Below are 19,760 nucleotides of genomic sequence, written 5' to 3'. Positions count from 1 at the left end.
TCCCTCTGCATTTCACAGCCCTGTACCCGCACCTCTTCTCAGATCTCAGCCCAGGGCTCCCAGGGGTGCTCTCTCTTTTACCCCCAGCCCACCCCAGACCTTCACTCCCCATCCAGAAATCACTCCTGCTTGCCAGATGGTCAGCCTCCATGGTTATCTCCCCTGCTAGACTGTAACCGGAGGGGCAAGGTCCATGCCGGCCTTGTTCACCTTGTGCAGACAGAGCCTTGCACAGATAGGGCCTTGCGCAGTTTTGGGCACAAGCAGGTACTCAGTACACACTTGTTGAATTAATGTATTAACAGATAATCACAAATCCTTCAAGTTCCATGTCAAACACCACTTCTTCCAGGAGGCATTTTCCGACCTCTCCCTTACAGGACATGCCTTACTTCTGTTTTATATCCTAGTCATTTGCCTGCCCACTCTCATCGCCCCTCATCATAACAATTTGCATAATGCATATTAGTTCATATATGTATTTCCTCTAGCACCTAGTTCAGCACTTGGCACCATGTTGTAAAAGCTTTAAAACTGTTTACTGATGAAATGCATGAATGGATGGATGGCACTTTTAATTCATTTATCATTGCTCCATTCCATATTTGAGCATCCTCACGACTTACGCTTGACACTTTTAATCTACTTCTGCACAAAGTGTTGGACTTGAACGGGTCCTGCTTGCTATTCTACAAGTTGGCCTTTTGCTGCAGGTGGTGCATGACAGTGATTCTCAAACCTGAGGGTACATCAGAAGCACCTAGGAAGCATGTTAAAACAGGGATTGTTGGGCTCCACTCTCAGAGTTTCTGATTTGGTGAGTACGAGGTTAAGGCCTGAAAATTTGCATTTCCAACTCCCTAGGAGATGCTGGGACTATCCTTGGAGAACTACTGGTCTGTGGAATGTCATCTCCTGCCCCATTGGGGAACACGTGCTATTTATCTGCTGTCTTTTCACCATTGGTCACCTGAAACCTTATTCCCATCACCCACCCCATCCCATTTCTCCTAAAACTGCCAGTAAGCATAATATACACTTTAGTCGAGGATTCCCATTTTCCTGGGAGTTTATCCTAATAAAATAATAGTAAAAAAGGAGAACACAAATATTATGTAGATAATACTGGAAAACCCAGCTTCGTATATGCCAGGCGTTCTCAACGGTGGCACTACTGACATTTTGGGCAGGATAACTCTTTGCTGTGCAGGCTGTGCACTGCAGGATATTCAGCTGCATCCTTGGCCTCCATCTAACAGGTTCCAGTGGCTCCTCCCACTCCCAGCTGTGACAATCAAAAATGTCTTCAGACAATGTCTGAAGCCCAATGTCCCAGGGGCGGGGGGTGGGCAGAATTGCCCTCTGCCTGATTGAGAACCACCGGTATATACATATGAACGTAATAGTTTACCAGTTAGTAAAGACTACCATGTGTTAGGTACCTTCAAAGATTACCTTCTGTAATCCTCACAGCAACACTATGAAGTGGTGATTATTTCTTTTCTTTTATATATGAGGAATCCGAGGCCCAGAGGGTTAATCCTAAACTCCTAAAACAGGTAAAGGGACCAGGTGGGATTTGAGGCCCCCATTCCTCAGCCTGCAGAGCCCTGCTCGCTCCCACAGCCTGCTCTGTTTCTTCTCTTGGACAGCACACGATCGGTTACAGCCTCATGACTGTCTAACTATGGGGGGGCCTGTTCAGTAAATTATGGTGTGTCCCCTGGATGGAATATTATACAGCTATTAAAATGATGGAGTGCCATTAAAAATGATTACTATGTAACAACATAGAAAAGTGCTAACTGGATCACATTAAGTTAAAAAAATAAAAACCTGGAAAATAAAACTGTGTCTACATTGTGATTATCACTAGGAGAAAGTATATCTAAGCTGATGTGTTAGATTGAAGGTATTAAGGATAATTTTCCTTTCTTCTTTGATATCCATTATTGTTATCGGAATGTCTTTACGATCATTATTTTTAAGTAGCAGCAGGGTAATGAAATTCAAGATGTTAGCTTTGTCATAGTTCCATCTTCCACCTGAATTAGTGGAATTCAGGCTACTCTAAATCCTGGAGTAAGGCAGGGGTTTGGCACACTCTTACTCTCCCAACCCCCCATAGCACTGTTGCATGTATGTTTCTGAACTAGAACATCTCTCCTTGAACTGGACAGTTTCCTCTGAGCTCAGCCAGCTGGAAGCATAGAAGAAAATGGCTCTGAAGGCAGAGGCGTGGATCACTCAGGGAGCCAGGGCTGTTAGGAACACACAGTTTTCGAACAGCAGATGTGTCCGTCCGTCAGAGGGTACTGAGCAGTGCACTGGTCTCAAGCATTATGCATCGAGAGTGGCCTGGAACCCTGGCCTGGCCGTGGGTGAGAAGTCTTGCAGAAGGAACATCTGATGAATTGATTGGAATGTCAAAATGTCATTAAGGATAAATGAATGGATGTGTTACTCTGGCTGTAAGAGGCAGTGCCAGCAAGACGACAGCCAGCCAGCTGGCTGCCCAAGACAGATGGCGTTTGCGATGGAGATTCATGGTCTTGATGCAATGTGAGGTGCTTTGCGGGGAGAAGAATAGACAGAAATGCTCCAGCACTTAAGCACTGTGAAATCACAAGCATGAGATAAATTAATTAGTGAACACTAGGAAGGTGCCTGGTCTGTCTGTACTCCTGGGGAAAGCCAGTATGGATGGCACTGGGCTGGAGGTGATGGGTCTCAACACCAGCCTCCTAAAGAAAGCAGCTGAATTTAGTGTGCAGTCATAAACTGCAGCTGATGGAAAGGTATGTCTGGTCTGCATTTGTTTTTTTCACGGGTACTGTTTCTGTCTCCTGCTCCAAGCTCTTTGTGTCTGTGGGTCAAGTGTCTTAGGTGACTCTGGGGAGACCCAGAATGGCTACCACTTGCTTCTAATGCCACCATGGGCGAAGGTGGGGGTGATGATGGTATCATAATTCCTCAACCCAGGGGAAAACCCTCGGGAAGCCTGACTTCCCCTGTGGCATCCTATACAGGGGGTGGTCCACCCTCCGGTGATGGGAGGCTCACTATGTCACATTCAACCTGTTCTACTGTTGGACAGGCATTGTTAGAAAGTTCTTCTTCATGCTTCTCCAGCATCTTCCTCCTTGTAAACTTAACAACTAAAACAACGAGAATAGCTAATGCTCCCTGAGCATTTGCTAGGCGCCAGGCACCGTGTGTCCTGGCACAGTGGGGCTACCGCCTTATCTTGTAGCATCCTCATATTGCAGTGTAGGAAACAGAAGACCAGAGAAGGGGAGAAACATGCTCAGGACTACATAGCTAGTATATGGCAGAGCCAGACCCAAACCCAGGTGTGCTTAAAACGAAGTCGTAACATCTTAACTATCACACAAATATAAGTCCCATAACCTCCTCTGAACAGAGTCTGGCTTTTAGAGCAATACAGAACATGAGAAGGCAAGAACGAATACTTTGAACATGTGTTGGGTACTTTGCTAAGTACCCGGCCTGGGTTAGCTTACTCCATCTTTCATGCAACAGCCTTGTGTTTGTGAAGTAAGTTACTATTTCTCCACCCGAGACCTCTCTTTTCTTGTCTTTTTTGGTTTGTTTCTATGTATATTTATTTTTTATATACAAAAGTCAGTCTCATTTCTATATATTAACAACGAGCAATTTGAATATGAAATAAAAAGAACAGTACCATTTACAATAGCACACACACAGAAGAAACATTCAGGTATAAATCCACCAAAATATGCATGGGACCTGCATGCCAAAAACTACAAGAGGGTGATGAAAGAAACCAAAGTAGACCCACACAAATGAAGAGACATACCATGTTCCTGGGCCAGATGGCTCAATATTGTTAAGATGACAGATCTCACCAAACTGATCTACAGATTCAATGCAAGCCCAATCAAAAAAAACCCAGTAGGATTTCTTGCAGACATCCACAAGCTGATTCTAAAATACTATTGCACATTTATTCTTAAAGAAAGAAGGGGGAAAAAAAGCCTTCAAACCTTCACTGTTCAGAAAATGAAACCCGACACCTGTTGTCATATTAAATATCATAACCGTTGGGTACATTTTTAAATAAAATTATTTCTCTATGTCTGGCATAGCTGAATTTGAATAAAATCCTCTCCATGGCACAACCCTATTTATAAGACATTTTAAACAAAAACATGTTAAGAGACAAAAGGTTGCTCTGTAAAATTAAAAGTGAGACTCAAGAGGCCTATTTATAAAAAGAGTCACAAAAACAGCCCTAACCCCATCCTCTCTTTAATCTCGGTCCTTTTTTCTCCAGTGCAGGATATAAAAGTCATACGATTGTAAAAAGATGCATGATCCTGTTCCTGTTTGACTCTTGTCCCTTTTATACAGTGAGTGTATTAAATGGAATGAAGTGCTTGGTACAGGTTTCCACCCCCGGCCCCTCGCATTACAATTTGGAGCAATGGTTATACACTTTCAGGTAGGGACCGACTCTGGACCTTATTCATCTTTTATCTCACCAGGTCTGAGAGGGTATAATTCTTATCAGTTTTGCTGCCTTATAAAGTAACCTCCTTCCGAATTCTCGTCACACCCACCTCCCAACCCATGATAAGAACACAGCACCCGTAATTGGCAACTCTCTGTTCCATGGATTTCTTTCTTTAGGTAGCCTGTGCCTTGGTCAATTTGGTGAGCCTTCATGTCCTTACACTTAAAATGACATTTCCTCACTGGAGTGACTCAAAAATTTCATGAGATATCTACATGAAAGTACTTTGTAAACTGCAGAAACATGAGTGGACATAATAATAGAAAACAAAATGCAATAATAGTAATAACTACAATGTACCGAGCATCTACAAGGTACCAGACACAGAACCAGATGTTGTACATGCATTGTATTATCTTATGTGATCCTGGTAAATCCCCACAGCAACCCTCCAGATTTGGTATTATTGTCCCGCTTTTATAAGATGCGGAAACAGAGGCTCAGAGAAGTGAGGTTAGAAAGTAGCAGGGTCCAGGATTCAAATCCAAGTGCAGTCCACGCTCTTTCACTACAGCGCTGCTCCTAGGTTTTAAGTATTATTTTCCTCACCATTCAGAGCTAATGCAAAGTGCTGTTTAAAACCCTTAAGGAGTGGGAGATGAGATTACAGAAGTATGATTTCTTGAGCAAACTGCCCCCAACCTAGATGGCCGGAAGACACCTGCACGGCAATATAGTGGATGTATACACTTTGAATCAGCCATGGATCTCCTGGAAAAACCTTAGATCCCACATTTTCACGGTAGTTTTGCTGTGTAAAGCAAAGATAAGACAAAAGAATGTATGAAATCCCACATCAACCATATCTGAGGTTAGATTTTTCACCAGAAGTTCTCTCTCTCATCAGTAGATGCCCAGATAATAAATGACACAGGGAAGCAAGAAAAAAGTAAAATAAAGTATAGGCAGTCTTAGCTTTTCTCCGTTTCTAGAAAAGTGCAGTGTCATTAAGCTGTTTTCCAAAACAAAACAAGCCTTCTTTAATCCTGAGGCTTCAACTTGGTTTATAACCTTAATAAAACCATATTTTCACTCTTTACAAAAATTAAATCCTCCCATCTACTCAGTGCTCTGTGGTGACCTAAATGAGAAGGAAATCCAAAAAAGAAGGGGTATATGTATACATATAGCTGATTCACTTTGCTGTACAGTATAAACTAACACAATATTGTAAAGCAACTATACTCCAATAAAAATTAAAAAAAAAATTAAACCCTCCCAGTAAAAACAGGGTATTGGCCACACTAATCTTTCAATTTTTCCCCTTAAAAAACATGGGTGGCGTAATATGCCCAATAATTCCCACTTAGAATGTTCTGCACAGTGGTTCAGAGGCATTGAACGGAAAAATTGCTCCAGAAATGAACTTATTTACAAAACAGAAATAGACTCACAGACATCAAAAGCAAACTTGTAGATACCAAAGGGGAGGGGACGGGATAAATTAGGAGTTTGGGATTAAAATATACACACTACTATATATGAAATAGGTAACCAACTAGGACCTACTGTATAGCACACGGAACTCTACTCAATATCTTGTAAAAAGCTACAATGGAAGAGAATGTAAAAAAAGAATATATATATTTATATATATGTATAACTGAATCACTCTTCTGTACACCTGAAACTAACACAACATTGTAAATCAACTATATTTCAATAAAAATTTAAACAAACAAAAAAATTGCCCCAGAAAGAAGCTCACCCAATGTTCTTTAATTCTGATAAAAAGATTTCATAAGAAGTATTGAGCTTCTTGAGGTTTCAGTAATGAAGAGAAGGCTAATGAACAAATATTTCTCAGGAGACTGATTGTGGCTGAGGGGTCTTTACTCCACCATACGCCAGTATGAGGAGTAATTGTAATGAGAAATTAAATGCTATTTTTAAGTGTGCCTGGGGCATTTTCGCCATTTATTAAATGGCTTCTACATACTTAGGAACAGCATAAGGACTGTCTACCTCAATATCTATAGGGAGGAAGCAGTGCCATCAAATAGCGTGTTATCTTCTACAGACTCTGCCCTCCACACTCAGGTTCCAACATTTTAACCAGAGGTGTGTCTATTTGATGATCCCGTGGGGTCAAACTCTCATCTGAGGTTCTGGGTTAGGTGGCCAGACCAAGCCCTCATGCTAATCTTCCAAACGCCTATCTTCCAGGACCCCTCGATTCTCAAACTCTCCCATACGAGTGGTTCTCAACAATAGTTTCATATTAGAATAATCTGGGGAACTTTAAAATGTCTAGGTACCACTTGAGACCAGGGAAATCAGTTCTCTAATCTTTCTTTAGAGGTTCTGGCCTGTGCTCCCCTCCCTCTTTGACTGCTCTCCTTAAACATACTCCAGTTCCTCTGAGCTCTGTTCCCAGGAAGGAGGCAACATTCCCGAAGAGACTGTCCAGAGTAGAGTAGCCTCTTCTCCATTGGGAGAACCATGCCTCTTTTAAGGCAGGTTTTGGTAGCCACATCATAAAGGACAAGCCTGTCGCCCAGCCCCTCTATTTAGAAATATCGTGACAGCCCTTCTAGTTTCAACTCCAGCCTTTTCTCTTCTCACTGGTCTACAAAATCTTCTTGTGTTAAAATGACGTTGTCTACCTGTGTGGTTTTTTTGCCAGAACCATGAGCTGACTCTGATCCCTCACTGAAATCAGCAGGGATGGAAACCAGGAGGAGGGGTGTCTTATCCAATTGCTCAGAGGAGAATTTTTGTAAGTTTAAGAACCACCATCTACAATTGCCCTACTTCATTCTATTTGGCAAATTCTTCTATCATTAACTTACGTTTGGAAGTTAAAAAACTCTATCTTCCCCCATCCCCGACACACCCAACCACTGCTACGTTCTAGCTTAGTTCTACCATTTGATAGATTACAATCTAATGAAATGCAAGTGAAATGAAAACAAAATGGCATGTACATTATATTTTTTAATTTCTTAAGATAATTCCATGAATTGAGCACTATCATTCCCATTTTACAGATGGGAAACTGAGACCTGGAGTGCTTAGGACTCATAGCTGCTAAGCAGTGGAACTGGGATTCAAACCTTCCCCTTCCTACTCCAGTCCTTTCTTCCTTTTTTTTTTACTTTCCAAGTTTTTCCTAGCATGTCACCTACTTAGTTATAAAATGTGTGTGTGTGTGTGTGTGTGTGTGTGTGTGTGTGTGTGTGTGTGTGTATTTCAAGATAATGAGGCCAAGGAGAAAAGTGGGTGAATGTGTTATTTCTTCAGTAAAACATCTTGCCTCTGCCCTATACCAGGCATCCTTTTTGGCCCTTTAGCCCATGGTATCTTTCCTCCAAGCTGCATCAGTGACTTCCTTTTCTTTGTCATGTCTTCACTGCTCCTCTTTCATGTATTTACAACATTATTTTATAACTGTTTGTTAACATGTCCAAGTCACCTTTTAAGCTCCTTGAGAGAAAGGTATTTCTTTTTAAACACTTAACACCTAGCTCAGTGCTCAGCACAAAGGAATTGCTCAATAGATGCTCGTGAATGAAAGAGTATGTCATTTAAACATCACGGCTGTTCTGAAATGCAGGTGTTATTACCCCCATTTTACAGATGAGAAACTGAGGCTGAGATGGAGTTAAGTGACTTAACTGAAACTGTGGAGCCAGAATGCCCAGGGCTCTTTCCTACACGGCACGCCTTTAAACCTGTCTGCTATCTTGCTAAGTACCTCCAAGCCCAACCAGACAACTAGGTAATAAGTGGGAAAGCACTTTGGAAGAGATAAAGCTGTATATACAAACAAGATGTAATCATTATCACCATCATCAACATTGCAAAGCTATAACTAAAGCACTTCCTTCCATTAAAAGCACTCTGCCAAAACACTTAGAAAGGCATTTTCCACTTTGTGCATCTCAGCATTCCATCTTCGCTACAGCCCTAGCTGCAAGAGTCATTCTCAGTTTGGGGACGTTTGCTGAAGGCAAGTGCTTTCAGAACTAAATCCGTTCCTGCCCTGGTGACACATTTTTAAGGGGGCACTGTGTCTGGGCACTTCTGACCCTAGTTCTCTCCTCTGGCTGGTTCAGCAACAGGATCTTACTACCCTCTTCTGGGATACACCGTGAGCTCCCCCAGGCAGGAGCTGTGTATTTAGATGCTCACAGCCCTCCTGCCCAGCAAAGGCACGGGTAAGAAGCAAATGCCTATGAATGAATGATTGCCTAAGGAAGGACTTCTTAGAGTTTACTTATCATCAGTGGTTAACAAAGTGGTGACCCAATTAGTTTGTATACAAAGTGTCCGTAGGCAATGAAGTATGCATGTTCAAGGGCGGGCGGGGGGCATACACATACTCAGATTAACTTGTCTCCAGTGACCAAATTGAATGGGGGTGTCACAGGTTGGGTTCCTGGAAATTCGACTCTGAGACAGAGATTGACATGTAGGGGATATGTTAGGAGGAGCTTCTGGAGACATCTGTGGAAGGGAAGGGGAGGGAAGGGCAGGAAAGGGAAGGGAGGGGAGGTTAGGGGAGAGAAAGGAAGAGGAGGGGAGGGGAGAGTAGGGGAAGAGAGGGGAGGGGAAAGGGAGAGAAAGGGAGGGAAAGGAGGAAAAGTGGGCAGAAGGGGAAGCTGAATGGAGATGTAGCTGCAGTGATGGTTTAAGCCAGCCCCATGGGAAGCTCTGACACTGGACTGATTTTTACACCCCTGTAAAAGTCAGCTATTGACCACCTATTGGATGACCTTGGGTGAGGCAGCTCTGAAGATCAAGAAGTCCCAAAGGAGGCTGTTATCCAAGAGCTGTCTGCCAGCAGTAGTTCTAGCAACTAGGGTGGGGGTGGGGTAAGTCCATTCTTGAAGGGAAATCTGAGTAGCACATCACAACACTGTCCACAGAAACTTCTCTTTCCAACCCTATTTCACTAGGTCATGCCTCTCTGTCAGCAGAGAATTCCCCCACTCTTTTAACTTCTTTATAAAGCTCAGATGTATTTACAGAATAGAAGCATTTAGAATCACACACCTTTCAGGACTTCCCTCGTGGTGCAGTAGTTGAGAATCCGCCTGCCAATGCAGGGGACACAGGTTCCATCCCTGGTCCGGGAAGATCCCACATGCTGCAGAGCAACTAAGCCTGTGTGCCACAACTACTGAGCCTGCGCTCTAGAACCTGCGCGCCGCAACTACTGAGCTCACACGCCGCAACTACTGAAGCCCACATGCCTAGAGCCCATGCTCTGCAACAAGAGAAGCCACCGCAATGAGAACCCGCACACTGCAACAAAGAGTAGTCCCACTTGCTGCAACTAGAGAAAGCCCGTGCACGGCAACAAAGACCCAACGCAGCCAAAAAAAAAAACGGTTCTGAAGAAACTAGGGGCAGGACAGGAATAAAGACACAGACGTAGAGAATGGACTTGAGGACACGGGGAGGGGGAAGGGTAAGCTGGGACGAAGTGAGAGAGTGGCATGGACATATATACACTACCAAATGTAAAATAGATAGCTAGTGGGAAGCAGCCGCACAGCACAGGGAGATCAGCTTGGTGCTTTGTGACCACCTAGAGGGGTGGGATAGGGAGGGTGGGAGAGAGATGCAAGAGGGAGGGGATATGGGGATATATGTATACGTATAGCTGATTCACTTTGTTATACAGCAGAAACTAACACACCACTGTAAAGCAATACACTCCAATAAAGATGTTAAAAAAATAAAAAATAAAAAAAAAATAAAGATACTAGTGTGGCCACTATGGAAAACAGTATGGAGGTTCCTCAAAAAACTAAAAATAGAATTACCATATGATCCAGCAATCCCACTCCTGGGCACATACCTAGACAAACTATAATTCGAAAAGATACATGCACCCCTATGTTCACAGCAGCACTATTCACAATAGCCAAGACATGGAAACAACCTAAATGTCCATCTACAGATGAATGAATACAGAAGATATGGTACATATATACAATAGAATATTACTCAGCCATCAAAAAGAATGAAATAATGCCATTTGCAGCAACATGGATAGACCTAGAGATTATCATACTAAGTGAAGTAAGTCAGACAGAGAAAGACAAATACCGTATGATATCGCTTATATGTGGAATCTAAAATATGATACAAATCAACATATCTACAAAACAAAAACAGACTCACGGACATAGAGAACAGCCTGGTGGTTGCCAAGGGGGAGAGGGGCTGGGGAGTGATAGACTGGGAGTTTGGGACTCACAGAGGCAAACTATTAATATAGGATGGATAAACAACAAGGTCCTACTGTATATTCAGTATCCTGTGACAAACTATAATGGAAAAGAATATGAAAAAGAATATATATATATGTACAACTGAGACATTTGCTATACAGAAGAAATCAACACAACATTGTAAATCAACTATACTTCAATAAAATTAAAAGCAAATAAAGATACTAGAATTTTCCAGGCATGGAAGGTGGGTAGGCATTCCAGGAAAAGGGCACTGCAGGTACAGAGGTGGGACACTGAGAAAGGGACAGTTACATCAGGCTGATGTGAGGATCAGGAGAGGAGTTGTTCTCAAAGTCAGCATCCAAAATATTAAACTGAGTTGTGTGTAAAATGCAGATTCCCAGGCCACCCTTCCCAAGGAACTGAGCCGATCTGGGGGTGGGGCCCAGGAATCAGAATTCTCACAAGGTCTTCCCCTTGGCTGAAGAGCGGCAGTAGGGCAGCCGTCTTTGACTTGCCTTTATGGTAATGCGTTCTATTTTCACCTGTCAACATATTTGCTGTCAGCTTTTGGTAATTGATACTTATCATCTTTAAATGGCTTCCTTCTATTCCTATTTTTCTTCATTTTTATTTGAAGTGACTGACGAATTACATAAAATGCTTTTTGAGTCTCTCTTGATATCATCATTTCAAATTCCTCTTTGAATGTATTAAGGCAATGATATTTGCTTTCCAACAGCCTCTGATGTGAAAAGGTGTATGCATTTCAGAAAAGAAGGCAGTTTCTTACTTTGGTTGAAAACCTACTAAGTGCTAGGCATTTTCCAGACTTTGCCTCATTGAATCCTTGCAAGGTCTCTGTGAGGAATGCATTTTTAATCTCCACTTTACAAATTAGGAAACTGAGACCTAGAAAAAGTGAAGTGGCTTGTTCAGGTCACAGATGCTGAACAGGAGCAAAGGTTGCCTTAAAGCCACGGAAGCAAGGAAGGTACAGGGTCTGGAATTATCTAAAAATTGTTACTTTTTTTTCTTTTTTTTTTTTAAGAACAGATCATCGTTGACTTTAGCTGCTATGTCAGTTTCATCTTGTTCTTTCACTCATTCCACATACATTTACTGGGGGTTCACTGCGTGTGCTAGGGCGCCACAGGGAACACTGCAACGAAAAAGAAACATCCTTAAGACACATTTGCTCCTGCCCATGATAACAAAGTGACTGCGGTGAGAATTGGACAAAGGGACATTCCTGCAGGTGGAAAGAATCAGGGAAGTCTTTCAGTGGGAGCTAATGTATGACACGGACCTTGAAGAAGAGGTGTAGGATTTAAATATGCTGGAATGGAGAGAAATAGGATGGATGTGAAAAGCCCAAGTGTTCTGGAGTGTTTGCACACAGGGACCAGCCCAGGAGGAACCCGCCTCTGCGACACACACACAGGTGAAGTGAAATAGTTAAGCACTCTCTCTCTGCCAGAATGGTTGGTAAACGTCTTAGTGCCTTTTCAAGAACTACACTAAAATGTCTCTGTTCAAAACAATTACTGTGCCCATCACCTGCCTTGAGGTAAATTAACCCATGAACATACACCAACTCTTAATATCCTTTCAGAAAGCAGACACTGAAGTTGTTGGGTGCTGCTTTACTACAGAAAGGTAAAAAGGAATTCTAGAGAAGCATTTTTGTCAGCTCAGGAGGTGAGGAATAATAGCTGCTATTTATAAAATACCTACTTTGTGTCAGCCACTCTGCAGATACACCCGCTCATTACCCCTCATGAAAATGCTGGGAAGTTACAGTTGTTATCACCATTTGCAGATGAAGAAACTGAGGCTCAGAGTGGTTCCATGATTGCTCAAGGTCTGAACAGTCTGACAGAAGAGGCAGACCTAGAATTGTGATCTAAGTCTGACACCAAAACCCACATTATTTTAATTTTTAAAATGTGTACTGGACCGTGAAGGACCCCATTCTAGACTCCTCTGTCCCTGGGTCCCAAAGTGCCTTCTACCTGTAGCTCTACTTATCCATGTCATTAGCATTCTTTTGGTCACCCCTTACTCTATCCCCTTGGCTACCACCGATCTGGCTGCCCTATGCTCTCAGCTCTGACCACATGGCAAGTCCCCAGGACAGCAAAGACAGGATTGCCTCAAGGGCCTCCTTGCCAGCCAGGAATAGCTACCACTTCTTGTCCCAAGCAAGGCACAGATGTCCCTGCACAGAACAGAGGCTGCAGAGGCAGACACACTTGCACTCAAATCCTGGCTCTCCCGCAGCCTGGCTGAGGGCTCTCCAAGCACATGGTCCAGGCAGGAGCCCTGAAGGTCTAGTGAGAAGGATGGGCAGGGCTTGCGGGTATGTGGTCCTGGATTAAAACCCTAGCCCTGCCACCTCCTGGCTGTGCGATGTACACAAGTCCTGAAATCTCAGTCTCAGCGCCTAAATAGACTCAACACGATAGCATGTATCTCGCAGGGCTTGCTGTGAGCATTAGATGAACGCTGTACATCATAGCTACCAGCTAGTAATTGTTTTCAGCTTCTGCCTCCTTCTAGGCTGGTTCAGCTGCCCTGCATTCACCTTTGTGTCTGCAGTGGCTAACACATGGTGCAGCACATTGTAGGCGCTCATAAAGCAAGATGAATCTTGAACCCCATCCTCTCCCTATCTCAAAAGTCTAGGGCAGGGATAGGAAGACTATGGCCCTCAGGACAAATCTGGCCCACTGTCTGATTGTTTTAAATAAAGTTTTATTGGAACACACCCATGCTCAAACATTTACATATTGTCTATGGCTATTTTCATGTTACAACATCAGAGTTGAGTAGATGCAACAGAGAACCCATAAAGCCAAAAATACGTACTACTGGCTCCTTACAGAAAATGTTTGTGGACACTTGGTCTCGTGTATGGGACCTTTCAATGGGGGAGAGCCATTGAGGGCCTCTTGGTTTTGAAAAAAAATTCCTCTGTCCCTCCCCCACCTACACTTTACATCCTCTTTCCCCGGTTTATCTATTTTTTCTCCTTATCTCTCTTGGCCATTACATAATACCTATACTACTTTTCTTATGTATGTTGTTTATTTTCTATCTCCCCCACTAAAAATCTTCATGTGGGCAGGGATTTTTGTTTGTTGAGCTAACTCTTATATCCCAGAACCTTGACCAGTGCCTGGCACATAAGTGGGAACCCCGCAAATACTTGTTGAATGAATAAATATGGATTCCATGGAAAAGATTGTTCAGCCAAAGTGTGTTGGAGGCTTTCTCTTTCATGGAAGATTTGGAGGCTTTTAGAGGGATGAGGTGACGCCTCAACCCCTGTGAGGATGGTATTATTTTTCCTATTTTATAGATGAAACAACTGAGACTGGGTAAGTCTGTGCTTCTCAGACTTTAATGTGCCCATGAATGAATTGGGAATCTTGTTACAATGCAGGTTCAGGAGGTCTGAGCTGGGCCACCAGGTGCTGCAGTTCTAACAAGCTCCCGTGTGATGCCAGTGCTGGTCTATGGACCACACTTTTGAGTAGAAAGGGTTTAAAGCACCCACTCAGGGTCTCTACCTAAGACGTGGCGGAGTGGAGTTTTGAATCTGCAGACCGTGGGGGTCCTCATTTCCTTTCTGTTCCCCCTTCTCTATCTACATGCATCCCTCCCTCCTATGGTTTCACAAGACCTGTCACACATCCTCTCCTTGGCTCCCTGTCCCCGAACACTTTGCCTCCAGACCTTCCCTTCTCGAGGCACCCCACCTCCAGCATCCTTAGCTCTCCCTTCTGCACAGGTTCCTCTACGTATACATGTGCCCAGGACTTTCTGGCCCTTCAGGTGGCCAGTCTCATGTTTCTCCTCTGTTTTAGGGGCCAGTGGTTAAGAAGAAGTTATCTACCTCATGGGCCCTAGGCAGGCTGGCTTCCTCCCTCAAGGCTACCCCATGACCTACACAAGTGACTTCTGATGGTCAAGGGCCATGCCCAAGCCCTCCACTTCCGTCTCTCTGCAGCATCTGCCATTGTCAGGTCCTCCTTCTGCAATGGACTTCGCTTGGCTCTTATGGTGCTCCTCCTACCTTGCTGTCTGCTTCGCCAGTTCTTCTCCCCCTCTGAATCTTTAACCATGGCCAGCTCCTGAGCTGGCATGAGTGTCACAATCTAGGATCTGCCACTTAGAAGTCCAAGTCTGCACCCATTGGAAGACCCTTGTTTATCACGCAACTTGAACTACAAGGACTTGCATATCTATATCTCCACACTGTTCATCTTTGATTTCACCACAGGGTCCAGCACAGAGAATGGGACAAAGTGGGCATCCAGAGAGTGCTATGTACACTGGCTAACAGACTGAGGGGGTGAGTTGCCCAGAAGGCATTGCATGCCCACACCTCCTGTGGAACACTGATGCCATGAGAACCTTCTAGAAGACCAGAGGAGCCCCCGGGGCCACCACTACTGCCCTGACTCCTTATGGTTTCTGAAAGGGGAAAGAAAGGAACTAACATTTCATGAGTGCCAATTTTTTTGCAAGGCACCGTACAAAATCCCTCATTCCCTACGAGTTAGGCACTCTTACCCCTATTTTAGGGGTGCGAGGAATGAGGCTGAAAAAGTTCAGAAATCTTGCTCAAGGCCACATAACTGGTGAGTGACAGAGATGTGACTTGAACCCAGAGCTGCATGACTCTTTCCACCACAGCAACAACAGCCCACACTGTCTCATACCTCTCTGCCTTTTGCACATGCTGTTTTCCCTGCTCAGAATTCTTATTTCTTCAGTACTGGATAAATCCGTCTCTAAAAGCACTGATAACTATCCTCTGTTCCACTAAAAAACTGATCACCCGACTAAGTGCCCCTAGTCCACGGTACACGTTGGTGCATCTCCACCGAGATTTCAAGTATCAGTACTTGATGTTAGGCTAGTCTCTCTGATAGGCTTGTGTACTGTGAGAGTGAGGCTCAAAGTCCTGGCCGTCTCTCCATCCACAGTGTCTGGAACATAATGTGCATGTTTCAATGCCTATTTGTCAAATAAATGAATGAACAAATGAAGCAAGTTTTCTGGCATTTTCAGTGTTGGTTGGCGGGGTTCATTGGTTCCTATATAACATGAGGGTGGCGATACCAGAATCTCATCTGCTCACTGCGTGGACCTATTGACCAGGGACCCAAACACTGAGCAGAGGGGTGGGGAGGCTTCTGCTGGCTCCATCCTCATCTGTGAAGGTTTCAGCAGATGATCACTAACAGATATGGTCCCTCTCACAAAGCTGGGTTTGCCAGGGGTGGAGGAAGACATGGAATGATGGATAACGGACTTCACAAGGAGTGAGGCATTCTGAGTTTTAATCCCACTCTTTGGCTAACTGGAGCTTGATTTCACACACTTCTCTGGACCTCAGTTTTCAAATATGGAAAATGCCTATTAGAAATGTGAAACTAATTCAGTGGCACCTTCATTACCAAGGATCTATTTATGGAGTTTTTCTCCATTACCCTCATGTTGTGAAAAGGTCTGGTTTTGTAATAGGAAAAATCATCATCTTTATTTAGAAAGAACTGTTAGGCAATCAGCCATCTATAACTACCAACAAAATGCATTGATAGCATGACATAACTAATGATAAACATCAGACTGAGATAATTCCAGTCCCAAACAAAGACCGCGTATATTTCTGTCACCTGTGAAGCTGATTCTGGATAAAGCCACGATTCCCTGTAGACTTCCTGAAATAGTGGAAACAGCCAATGAATTTCCTTCTAATCTTTGAGCCCCTAGGGCTACACGTTCCCCAAGTAGGCATAAATGGGCTTTGAAGTTGCCGAGATCAGTGATTTTGTTTTATGTGTGCAAATCCTGCAGGAGGATTAGGTTTTCCTCTTGCTGGAATTTGAGGATTTCTAACTAGAGAATTACACTGACAAAGGAGAAACAGCCCTTCACATCTCCAAAAACAGGGGAAAAGATCCAAGATGGCAGAAACATAACAGACATGAACATTTTCAACATGGACAGTGCATTTTCAAATGGAAAACATCTAGGCAAAATAAAAACTTTGAGGCTACAGATGGCTTAGACAGAAGCGAGTATGAGAAACCAACAGACGGTTGGTGCAGGAAATGCATGCTACAGGTTGCCTTACAGGGCACAAAGCAAAGTCACCCCGGATCGATACTTACAAGTAATAGGAGTAGGAATAAGCATTTCTTCTATATATTGATGGGCAGTCAGATGATGGAAATGTCCAAAAAAGGGGGGAAAAGAAAAGACAAACAAACAAGAATTAGATTTATAGGAAATCTTGGTTCTTAGAAATGCACATAGTATTTCAGCATCCCTAAGCTCAAGGAGATGCAGGTTTCTCAACTAGTCATCGTCCCCGAGAATCAGATACTTTCAGCGGTAGAAGAAAGACCTCTCCTATGATGGAGAAACTCACTACTCATGCAGAGGAAGCCACATCGCATTTGGTTGTTTTAGTCGTTTGAAAATTCTTTCTTACGGTTAAGTAAAACTAGCTTCCTTATAACTTTTGGGTCTTGGGTCAGATTTCTGTGGCATTCTAGAACTAGTTTACCACTCTTCCACATGACAGTGCTCCTAAGATCTAAGGAAAACCATAATGACTTTTATCTTCTCTGTTTTAGGTCAAATCACATCAGAATCTATTTAGTAACGTCACACCAAAAGAAAGGAGATTGTGTAGCCAGCATCCAAGATGGTTCCCCAATGATCCAAACTTCCCAGCACTCATGCCCATGTTAGCGCTCTCCCACACAGAATCAGGGTTGGCCCTGGGTGACCAACAGAATGTGGGTGGAGTTACATTCTGGGACTTTCTAGGATAGGACAGATAGAAGCCTTGCAGCTCTTTCTGGGTCTTTGGAACTCTCACTTGGAACCCTGAGCCTCCACGTAAGAAGTCTAAGTATCCTGAGCTTGCTGTGGTCTGAAGGGACCGTGTGAAGAAACCACACACAGAGAGGCCCTAAGCCTGTATGAACAGAAAGAGACATCCAGCCAACCTCGGGCTGTTCCCGCCCCAGCCAACTGGATTACGCCAACTGAGACCCTTGTTATCATAGACCAGAAATAAGTCATTCCCTTCAAACCCTGACCAAAGTACGGATTCGTGAGAAAAACAGATCACTAACTTTCATGGCTTATTTTTAAGTCACTACATTTTGGGAAGTAGTTTGTTACATTATCAGGAGAAAACCAGAACAACATTCAAACTTCATCATGAAAGACCACTGCACTAAAAGAAAGGAATTCCGAACTTCAGTTTGAACAGACTACAACTTGAATAAACTCTCTGTGCCTGCATTTTCTTATATGAGCCTCAGGTGAGTTGAACTGAATCACTAATTTTCAAACCGTGTTCCCAGGGTCCTGCAGAGCAGCATCATTGTAATGGGGAGGGGGGTACGGAGGGAGGGCTGCTGCTTCTCTGCCATCCACCACATTCGGAGCTTCTCCACTTTAATGTGTTTCATAAATTGGCGTGTAAGATTTCACATGACTCAGAATTCCACTCTTCGAAAGAATGGTTGAAAAATCACTGCCTGCAATATATCTCTGATGTCTCTTCTAGCTCTTGGCTTCTGAACAATAAAAGAAAAACAAATAGTCCGTGATACTCCCTTTGTTATAACTTTTCGTATTTTGTAGAAAAATAAATAGGAACATTTTTATTTTACAGACTTAGCTCCACTGACAATAACTGATACATTTGTGGACTGAGAAAAATTGCTGAATAATTCAGGTCCCCAAATATCCATCTGAGTAGGCAAGAATAATTTGCTTCCTTCTTGAGTTATATGGTTAATTGCAACTGTTATCCAGTTTGGTTGGCACAGGAAGATGGGGTCTTTATATCCACAGGGTGGGAACATGTCCTCAGAGCCCCACATTTCCCCCTCTTAAGTAGGAACTGGCCAAAGTCCCCAAGGCAGGGCCATCTCTAGGCTTTCTTTCATTTATCAGGAGAGACAAAGTCCATAGATCCAGAAGGAAAGTGACATCTGAGAGCTAAGATACCATGGCAGAAGGGAAGCCCCGTGCCTCCTTGGGAGGCTGAGCTGGGGAAAATGAACCATAGTGCAGCAAGAGCTGGTTACTCATAAAACTGTGCAGTATCTTTGGCCAAATGAACAGTGGCCCCAGATGATGAAAGGGGTGAAGAACTTCTAACTGATGGGTGGGATCTGGAACAGCCCATATAAGTCATCCAAGCCCCTCCACCAACCATAACAGGTTGGCACTGTAGGTGACCATTCCTCTTCTTCATTGCTGGCTCTGTGGTCCAGAGCCTGGGAATGTGATTCCTCAGGGGCAGAAAGCTCAGGACCCATTTGATGAAGACTCACAGACATCTCTGTTTTCCATATTGTCAAGGACACTGGGCTGAGAATGGAGAGGCCAGTGTTCTGATCTCAGCTCTTTCCTTGCTCTCTGTGACATCTTGGGCAAGTCGATGCCTCTGCCTGGATCTCTGTTTCCTGATCTGTGTACCAAGGTGAATGGCATGGATAACTGCCAGCTTAAACAGCTTTGAGGAGTGGAAATATGATAAGTCTTAGCATCCCAGAACCACCACTTGCTGACTGCATGGCCTCGAGCAAGTCGCTGTATCTCTGAGCCTCAGTTTCTCCATCTCAACGTTGGGGGCAATAATGATCTATTCCCAAGAGTCATGGTGGGCATTAACATTATATTAATCTAAATTACTTTCCAATTATATATGGTATGTAATACACAAAGTATTTTAAGTAAAATACATTAATCTAATTTAATATTAGAATATATTAAACATCTGAAATACAGTAGGCCTCAATAAAGGGGAGTTTATGTTCTCCCCTTATCCACAGATAAAAGGTTTGCTGCTTCTCACTCTGGTGACCAGGAACAAAGTGTTCACCTACTTAGGAATATTAAAAATAGTAATAAAATTTTTAAAAATTAGTAATAAAATAAGAACAAATACTTATGTAGCACTTACTACG

General features: G+C 43.4%; 1 protein-coding gene across 8 annotated transcripts in view; it reads right to left on the bottom strand.

Annotated features, from left to right (window-relative positions):
- PTPRT (protein tyrosine phosphatase receptor type T) overlaps positions 1–19,760 on the bottom strand; it is a 1,095,010-nt gene that overhangs the window by 133,146 nt on the left and 942,104 nt on the right. For 4 of the 8 annotated variants that reach the window (XM_059896616.1, XM_059896620.1, XM_059896617.1 and 1 more), the window contains exon 15: positions 16,935–16,964. The exons of 3 other annotated variants lie outside the window; for them this stretch is intronic. In XM_059896616.1, the coding sequence (XP_059752599.1) occupies positions 16,935–16,964 (30 nt within the window). The remainder of the gene's footprint in view (positions 1–16,934; positions 16,965–19,760) is intronic. One more of the 8 variants, XM_059896618.1, reaches the window with a different exon arrangement.

Source organism: Balaenoptera ricei, chromosome 15 (assembly GCF_028023285.1).
Source record: "Balaenoptera ricei isolate mBalRic1 chromosome 15, mBalRic1.hap2, whole genome shotgun sequence".
Taxonomy (NCBI): Eukaryota; Metazoa; Chordata; class Mammalia; order Artiodactyla; family Balaenopteridae; genus Balaenoptera; species Balaenoptera ricei.
The sequence above is the reverse complement of the archived record's forward strand: the minus strand, read 5'-3'. Positions and strand labels throughout refer to the sequence as shown.